The sequence below is a fragment of the Lynx rufus genome, unplaced genomic scaffold (genome assembly GCF_022079265.1).
Source record: "Lynx rufus isolate CCGP_SWC_20201006 ecotype Redwood Valley unplaced genomic scaffold, mLynRuf1.p SCAF_11, whole genome shotgun sequence".
Lineage (NCBI taxonomy): Eukaryota > Metazoa > Chordata > Mammalia > Carnivora > Felidae > Lynx > Lynx rufus.
The window spans coordinates 35,212,811-35,221,883 of record NW_025814825.1 but is presented as its reverse complement, the minus strand read 5'-3'; the positions used below and the strand labels follow the sequence as shown (position 1 = coordinate 35,221,883).

At 43.5% G+C, this 9,073-nt stretch overlaps 1 protein-coding gene across 3 annotated transcripts; it reads right to left on the bottom strand.

The window, feature by feature from the left end:
- Positions 1-487: 487 nt before the first annotated feature.
- On the bottom strand, positions 488-8,313 carry SLC35G1 (solute carrier family 35 member G1). 3 transcript variants are annotated; one of them, XM_047072657.1, is made up of 4 exons: positions 8,193-8,313; positions 4,317-4,322; positions 3,227-3,407; positions 488-1,226 (listed from the first exon to the last, which is right to left on the bottom strand). In XM_047072657.1, the coding sequence occupies exons 1-4, from the start codon at positions 8,311-8,313 to the stop codon at positions 488-490; spliced, it is 1,047 nt and encodes a 348-aa protein (XP_046928613.1). The 3 variants fall into 3 exon arrangements, with proteins under 3 accessions (XP_046928613.1, XP_046928611.1, XP_046928612.1); XM_047072655.1 differs by lacking the exon at positions 4,317-4,322 and having other exon boundaries at positions 8,136-8,313; XM_047072656.1 differs by lacking the exon at positions 4,317-4,322 and having other exon boundaries at positions 3,227-3,404; positions 8,136-8,313.
- Between the last annotated feature and the right edge of the window lie 760 nt (positions 8,314-9,073).

Sequence of the window (9,073 nt, the reverse complement as noted above, 5' to 3'; positions counted from 1 at the left end):
GCTTTGGCCTCCTAAATGGAATTAGGTTTCAAATGAATTACCGACCTAATCTAATCATAGCAGCATTATTATCAATAAGTTTCTTAGCTTTTACACTGCTAAAAGAACATCTAAAGTTTCCTCCCCACCTATATCCCCTCAGTACCAAAAATACACTTTAAAAAATTACATTTATACCAGAGTCATAAAACATTTTGCAGTTTTTCTTCAACTAAAGACCTGATCTCCTACCATCACCACCCCAACAACAGCAAGTAAGAAACCAAACCAAAACTAAAACATAATTGAGAAAAAAGTAATTGCTAGACCACACTGGCTAACTCTTAGCTAATTAAAGACATAGCATATTCAAAAATGGTACTTTAATTATGAAATTTATTAAATATAATCAGTGAAGGAAATGCAGGCTTTCCAGGCGTGTGCGTGCGCGGTGTGTCCGCACTGAGGGATGATGCCCAGGAAAACCAAGAGCACTTCTGCCACAGCCTCATTTGGAGCTCTGGCACCATTTCCGAATGGCCGCGCCGGTACTACTGGCTACAACGCACAGGGCCCCGCCCACCGTCCACCACGTGGGCATATCGTTAAAGAAAATAATCTGGAAGATGAAAGCAAAGACCACATCCATCGTCCTCATTATTGCCACTGGGCTTGCTTTTTCTATTTGGAGGGCTTTCGTGAGAAACACCTGACCCCCCAAACCAAACAGGCCGATGAGGATGAGAAACAGCCTGTCCAACCCGCAGTATGGCAGACTCCACTCCCCTATGATGAAGAGGACGATGACGCTCTCTAGGAGGCCGAGTACGACATAATACCAAATGCTCAGAAAGTAGTCCACGGACTTCCCCATCTTTCTGATGATGACCATGGTCACGGCGGCAAAGACAGCGTGCGCCACTGCTGCGAACGTGCCCTTCAGGTGAACAGAGTAGCTCTCGTCCGTGCCCGCAGCGCTGGCTCCGAACAGAAACGGGGGCCTCACGATGAGGATCACGCCGGTGATCGTGAAGGCGGTGAAGAGGGCATCCCAGGGGCTGTACTTCTCCTTGAGAAATATCCAAGCAAATATGGACGTGAACACTGGAGAACTAAACGTGATGACGGTGGCGTCGGCCAGGGACGTCGCCTGGAAAGCGTAGTACAAAAGGATCATGGCGGTGGAGCCCAGGACTCCTCTGAGGAGGAGGAAAATGCGTTGACCTTTGGGGCCTATGAATCCGGTTCTGTAAATTCAAATGAAAGAGCGCACATTAAACCACGGTGGTATTTTTTAAATTGCAGTTCTTAATTAGATGTTATTTTTATAGTCCTAACTGGCAAAAAATAAGGAAATAGTAAGTGAATTTTAAGGCCCATAACTGAATGTTATACACGTTCAAAAAAATGGTTTCTACGTATAGCTAAAGCATGTACGTGTTCACAGTATAAGCAAAATCAATAAAAGAGAACTCCATAAATAGTATAATTACAATTCAACAAATATAACTTTTCCCATGTCTATACATGCTTACAAAAAAGACAAAAGGAAATGTTCATCGTGGTTAAACCTTAATAAGTGGTCTCCTAGGTGATTTTTCCTTATTTTCCCCAAATTTTCTACAATGACAATGTATGATTTTTATGATAAATACAATTTCAAGATTAAGCTGCCCTATACAAGAAAACTTGGTCGTGGCTAGTATGCATTGCCAATCTTACGAGTTTTTCTATAAAAGCTGAGGCAATGCTAAAGTGTAATTTAGCCACTGGATGTCAGACTACTTTTCATTATTCTCTGCAAGAAGAGTTAAGATACACTGAAAAAGAACAAGTAGCATTTGGATAAGTATAACAACTGATACTCAATTTTTTTTTTTTTTAATTAATACTTACCAAGCAGAATGCTGGGTACATTTCAGGCTAGGTGCAGCTTGCTGACCTGTGCCAGCACTGAACATCTTTAGGGTAGCCTATAAGCCTGACATGAGGACCCACATTTCATTTAGAAATGAAACTGTGGTCACCTTTGACTCATACTTTGAGAAGCTAAGAGTCTTCCATGATAATGCAACATAAAATAGGTCAAAACAGATTGGTGCTAAGGATTTCAAAAATTCTTCTAGTGCCTTCCCCTGCCAATTGTTCTGTTGCAAAATGGGGAAGATAATTGTGTTAGCACCAGTTGCCACCCTTGAAAATTTCTGAACTCTTACCATCATTTCCTAAAATACTGTGACTTGCCCACACTTATACAGGAATTTCTGACAATATTAATCTTAGTAGCTTTTCACCATTTTTCACCAGATCTTCAGGATACGGGGTGAAACTATTCTAAATGGATCTGTACTATGTTATAGATACAAGGAGAATTTGGGGGCAAGTGACTGAAACTTTTAGTTTAGGGTTTAAGCATTTTTGCCCGAAGACAGAAAGAGCCAGACAGCCACCAGGAACCAACGTGGCCTATCCTCCAAGCGTTCTAAGTACACAGGGATGTGTAGAAGGCATAATTTTAATCTGGGAAAGGGTGGGGAGGGTGTTCTATATGGAAGGGGAAGAGGCATTGGGTAGGGAGGGAACAGTAAGGATGGGGAAAAAAGACAGTTTTCATATACTGTTAGATTCTACACAAGTGCTCTGATCTATAATTAATTTTATTTGGCCCTTGCCACCAAGGTGCAGGGTAGAGGACAAAGATTATCATTCTCTCCAGTTCATAGATGAGGACACTATAAACATGAAAGTATTTTAAAAGGTCTTGTTCAAGACTACCTTTTCCCTTTCCCACATCACCCTAGGGGCAAGACCCTGATATTATTACTTTAATCTTCTGTCTGCCCTGGTAACAGAGCAGTCCATTCTACTGAAAGAAACTTGATATTAGGAGACACCACCACTTCCTCTCATTTACTTTTTTCTTCTAAATACTAGTTATGCAGAGGGAAAGAAGGGAGGGTGGTACAAGATGGAGGAATTGTACAAGGAAAGCTTTGTTCTCAAAATGAGGAGTGGAGAATAACTGAATCTACCCCCCCCCCTTCTTGGGTATGTGGTTTGTGCTTATGAGAGCATCTTTTGTAGGTGAATCCTTATGACTTTTTATTAATCAGAGCCAAACAATGTAGTAACTGGTAAATCTATGGGAGGGGATAAAGCAGACACTATAGAATAAATAATTTAAGCAGGTCAAAAGATTTACATACATTTGTTAATACCTTCCACTTCGCAGGTAAGAAATACTTACTTTCTGTATATTAAGCAAGGGATAACGACTAGCATTTGGAACACACATCGGAATGCACTAATTTCTACAGCATGGACGTCTTGCACTTTTTTAACAAATAAAGAGCCCACTGAGAAAAGGAAGGCAGATAATAATGTATAAAACAAGCCAAGTCCAGGACAGCGTGCTTTCTTCTTGGCTTCTGAAAAAGATTAAGTTCTGGTTAGTCCTTGCTTCCAAGTGTATGTTTTAATATTTTCACTTAGGAATTGAGAAAAATGGAACAGTGTTAATGGCTAACAGGCTACAAATACTGTCTCCTAAGCATATCCATTCTCTGGACCTGAACCATTTTCCCCACTAAGAATGAGGAATCACTGATGTAGGCAACAATTTAAACCCATAATTTTTAAATGCAGTTTTACCCTATAAAATGGATTTCCTTTGGCTCACTGAAGAATCATTACTCACTTATAAGTCAAAAAGAAGTAAAAAAGCTTGCCAAGACAGTGAGAGAAATCTTTAAGAAACGCTTGTCAAGATGGCTAGAGAAAAATGCTTCCAAGTGATATTTTATATCATCTCACTGGTGAACCTGGCTTTATGAAGAAAGTGTTTTTTTTCTAGACAACAGTTTACAGCTGTGTCCTATGGCTACTTGTTGATTATCTTACTTCTCCCAGTAGCCTGTGAACCCTTCCAGGCTGGGACCTCAGCTGTCTTATTTGTGCCTGCCACATGGAAGACCCCGATTAAATATTTGCTAAATGAAAGTATATGAGAGAACTCCATAGAAAGATGCACAGTCTAACACCACTGGTAACAGCCTAATCTGGGAAAGCTGTTTTGTTATTTTGAACCATTAATCAAATCTTTTACTTTTCATGGTTTTACAACTTATCTTCCATTTAGAGCATAAACGCTTTGAGGACAGAGGGTAGGTCTACCCCTCTGACCTCAAAGTGCTTTAAAATAAAATTTTTAAAAAATTACAACTGCCATTTAATACCAACTTCTTGGCTTGATCTGAACCAAGAAACTTCTGCTTTCTCTAGGGCATCAAGTATTCAATCCATTAGTGACTATGAGCATTCAACTTTTGTTTAGCCACTTCTGTCTTAGTTACCGAACACAGGACTAAAATCTGTTTTCAATCTCATACTCACCCCAAACCCATCATTCAGAGGGGAGCAAAATGGGACAGGGTAAGCAGAGAACTCCCTAAAAGACAGGTGACAAACTGAGGAACGTCTTTATTGAAACTAATACAAAACAAGAAAAGACTATGAAGGAAATGCTACTGGCCCTCATCAGTTAAGAACATAGCAAAATGGAAAGGTGTGTGGGTACTTGCAATTTCTAGTAAAACTAGGATTATCATTCCAATCTAGGAATTTATAATGTGTTACTTGGCTAGAGAACAGTTCTGCATAATAATGTTTTTAAAAAATGTCTTTCTCTGATAAATGCAAACACCCAGTAATACATTTCAATATCCTCATGTTAGCTGGATACCTTTGCCCACAAGTGACAGACACTTTGTGACTCAGGACCAAAGTATGATGGTGCACAATCTTTGTGTGTGTCTTTGTGACTCAGGACAAAGTATGATGGTGTACTGTACAGCCTGACCTTTGTAGTAAGAGATACCATTGTGATCAGAGGCCTTTACCTCTTCCTGTTCCAGGTGCACAGTCGAAGAGAATCATTTGGAGCTACCAGTCATCATGTCACAGATTATGTATTGTAAGTACCAGAATCCTCCACATTCTGTTCAACACCTATGTGGCTCAGATACCACAGAAACAAATTGCACATACTTACTCAGCCCATGAGAAGGAAACTTTAGACGACTTCCAAGTTAAGCACCACAAAATACATGTCTTGGCTGTGGTCAGCCTCAGTGTTCAGCTTCTGAAATTTCAGGGTTCAGGTCCAAATAAAATAGTTTTTCTTAAAAGAAACCCAACCCATGCATAGAACCAACACCCTCACACAGAACAGAACAGGAAGATCAAGGACAGAAAACATCTCCCCGGTCTGTATTTCAAGGATCTTCCCCAACCTAAACTTTCAAATTTTTCTCCAAAAAATTTTAACTTAACATGGTATTTTAACTGTTTTATTTATTTATTTAATTTTAACTCTTTTAAAACTCAATTTTATACCCCTGGTTCTGATTATCTTGTCTCTTAAAACACTCACATATTTTCTTGCCTATAAACACCCTATGACCCATGATTGGTGACTGCAACAGGGCAGTTGTTACAAGGCCTGGCTGAACTTGATTATTTCTTATGAGGGTGAGGCTTGGTTCTACTCATGCAGACCTCTCTTACTGAATAATAATTTCCATTCTGCCAAGGGAGATGAACAAGAGAGTAGCATCATCCAAAGATGCATTTGTTTATGTACTGTGCTTCTATGATCATATTCCACTACAAGCATAGCTAAATAATTCAAATTAAGTGGCCACGGTGTAATTTCTTGAGTTAGAAGAAAACTGAAAAGTTGCTCAGTTTCTCTATCCTTTAAAGTGGTGAGTCACAACCCTGGCTGGGAATCAGAATCAACTGAGTAATTTTTTAAACTTCAGTTCCCGAGCCCCACCCCAGACCCACTGCTACAGGATCTCTGCGACTGTAAAAGCCCTGCCAGCTAGAGAACCACTGCTACACTAGAGAACTCCCTCCAGGGGCGTGTGAGGCACACATCTAAGACAGTTTCTTGCTTCAGGCTAAGATCCACACTGTCCCTCAAGAAAATAAATAGACATCTTAGGATAGCTGTATGCTGTCTGTGAAGGTTATCCAAGAATGTAGAAAAATGGGTAACAGTTTCAACCTGAACTTGAAAATGAGCTTTCTTGAGATAACCAGTTGGATCAAGCAGTTAAAGTGATACTGTCACAAAGTTCAATGACAACAAACAGTACAGTGGTTTAAAGTGTTTCTATGGCAGTCCTGTTTTCAGAATATTATCTGGTCACCTTACAATAACTATTACTAAGTCTCACTGTTAGCAATTTTCTTTGAAGTTAAAAGACGCCACAAGATTCTTAGGTGCAGTCGCTTATAATGTTTATCATTTTGCCATGTGCTGCCTGAGGGTACAGTATTCCTCTTTGGTTTACAAACAGCAGAAACATTTAAGAGTTTACAAGGACTGACTCAGCATCCCACCAAAATGACATTCAACCATAATAACTGGTAAGGTGAGAAATTCACCTCTTTACAAGCTACACATCTGGTCTACACAGCTTGGAGTAGCCCCTTCTCTGGAGGCACCAGCCCATGCATAAATAATCAGAAGTCTGATCATTTTGGGGGCGCCTGGGTGGCTCAGTCGGGTGAGCATCCAGCTCTTGATTTCGGCTCAGGTCATGATCCCAGGGTCGTGGGATGGAGCCCCGTGTGTGGCTCTGCACTGAGCATTGGGCCTGCTTGGGCTTCTTCCCCTCTCTCCTTCTCCCTCTGCCTCTCTCCCCTCTCTTCCCTGCGTGCTCTCTCTAAAATTATTTTTTTTTAAAAATTTTTTAATTAAAAAAAAAAAGAAGTCTGACCATTGTTAGCATTTAGGACAAAAATGGAGCAAGAATCATCTGGGTTTTGTCTCTCTAAATTAGGGGAAAGTTCCTAATAGGGAGAAGGGGGAATGGGGTGGGGATAAGAGGCATAGAAATCAGGGTCACACTTAGAGGAGGCCACCCAGAGGATGAGATGGTGCAGGCTGTGTAACTTTGTCTTCAAGGGAGATCTACCTATTTCCTCTGTTTCCAGGAAAATGACCTAGGTGGGTGGTGGAGTTAAGGAGGAATGTGCTTAAAGTAGCACTGTGGTCAGTAGAAAAGGCCTAGCCTGGGACTCTGGCATGCTGGGATCCTTAACTTTGGTGCTGCAGGGACTTGTGCCATGTCTCACCCACACATGCCAGATCTAGGGAAAAACAAAGCAACCCCCACCGCCAAGCCCTCACCTTCCTGGGCTTCACTTCCCTCATTTGTGGAAAGAAGAGGTTGAACAAGATCAAGGTGTTTTTACAAAGGGTCTCTGGCTTTGGACACAGGTCTGTGAACCTCTTAACAATGTACATAAGATTGTGCCTCTGCCTTGTTTAGGATTAGTTGCCAAGAAAGTCCTCCTATATTTTAGGTATACAATACAGTGGTTCAAATTTTTAAAAACAGAAAAAAAAAGAATATATTACAAAATATTCATTATATTAACAATGGACATTTGGTTTAGTTCAGTGAGTTGTTATGAATAAAGATATTGTAAAAATTTACAACAACAAAAAAGTCCTCCTAACCCCAAAAGCTTAAGAACCTGTGGTCCCACTCAACTCTACCTTCCCAAGATTCTAAGACTCTGAGGCAAACATTTTCTAGGCTCTATGCTTTTCAACTTCCTCTTCAGGGAACACGGCTTCCTACTGTGATCAGTGTTCACGGTTAGCTCTCCACCCCCAACCTCACCTGTCTGCGGGATGGCCTCTCTTAATGACCCCCCAGCCTCACTCACCTGAGGGATGGCCTCTCTTACTGACCCCCCCAACCTCACCAGCCTCAGGGATGGCCTCTCTGACTGCCTCCCAACCTCCAGCAGGGCGCACGGAACTGCAATCTGACTCCGCGGTAGTGCCCGCAACACTTTAATTACAGGAACACTTTCAGCATCCCAAAAGGGTTCCAAACACAATCAGAAACTTTCCTGGTCTTCGCGCCCGCGGGGACGAAAAGGGCTTCTGCTTTGCAAACCCCCAGGTGAGGGCTCGAGGGTTTTCCCCGAGCTCTGGGCAAGGTAGGGATGGGGGCGCGGTCCTCGCTGCGCCCCCGGCCCAGAGTTGCGGGGACCCTAGCCCATTGGCACCCGCACCCCCTCCACCCAACCCCAGAGGCGAAACCCGCGCCGGGTCTGCACCCCACACTCACCCTGCGACGCACCCGAGCCGCACGGCGAGTTGCCGCACACCCAGCACCTGCAGGGGCCGGGCGTCCCCGCTGCCTCCGCCGCCGCCGGCTCCTCTCTGGCGCCCTGCGGCGCGTCGTCCGTCAGCGGTAGCCCGGGCTCTGGCACCTCCGCCGCCCCGGCACTGTCCACGGACCGCATCGCGCGGCCAGCGCTCTCCCCAGCGCCGCGGCGACTAGCGCGGGGAGTAGCGGCTCCGCTGCCCGGCTCTTCCGGCCAGCAGCGGCGGCGGCGGGGCGCATGCGCGCGAGGCCCTCCTCCCCTTGCTGGGGACCGCGCTTGTCCTCCGCTACCCTCTTACCTTCAGCTCCTGGAGCCTCCTGCGCAGGGGAGGTCGGCCACCTCTCTGGGCTGCGGCGGTGCACACAGCTGGACCAAAGGCGTCCACCCCTCTGCTGCAGTCTAGCTAAACTGGCCAGCAGCTTGGAGTCATCCTTCCCCAGGCTCAGTGGACCCTTTTCTGTCGTTGCAGAGAGAGCGACGCCCAAGGGTCTTGTGGCCTTCTTTTGGGGCGGGTCATCGGAGGTTAGGAGAGTATATATTTATTTATTTATTGGCGTGGCGCCGCATTCAGCCCCTCTGGAATACCCTGGAGACCTTGCCAAACACTGTGCCTGTCTTTGTCTCCTTGCCAGTTATCCAAGGAAGGTAGAATTTTAGGTTAAAAAAAAAAAAAAGGAGTAGCACATAACCACAGGGAAAATATATTTATAAGACTGGGACAGAACCCGTATGTTCTTTGTAACAGTAGACATTCATTATTGATCTTTTTTTTTTCTTTTCTCTTTTTCTGTTGTTGTTGTTAACTGAAACATACTAATTTGGTTAGATATAAGATTACAATAATCTGACATAATTGCACCCCGTAAAGTAAACAGTGTATGTCATCTGGCCCCAGGGT

Excerpts from the sequence above, each read along its gene's own strand:
- SLC35G1 (XM_047072655.1), bottom strand. The coding sequence starts at position 8,313 with ATGCGGTCCGTGGACAGTGCCGGGGCGGCGGAGGTGCCAGAGCCCGGG. Across the intron at positions 3,408-8,135 it reads CGGCTCGGGTGCGTCGCAGG|AAGCCAAGAAGAAAGCACGC; the intron begins GTGAGTGTGGGG and ends AATCTTTTTCAG. Across the intron at positions 1,227-3,226 it reads CCTTGCTTAATATACAGAAA|AACCGGATTCATAGGCCCCA; the intron begins GTAAGTATTTCT and ends TTGAATTTACAG.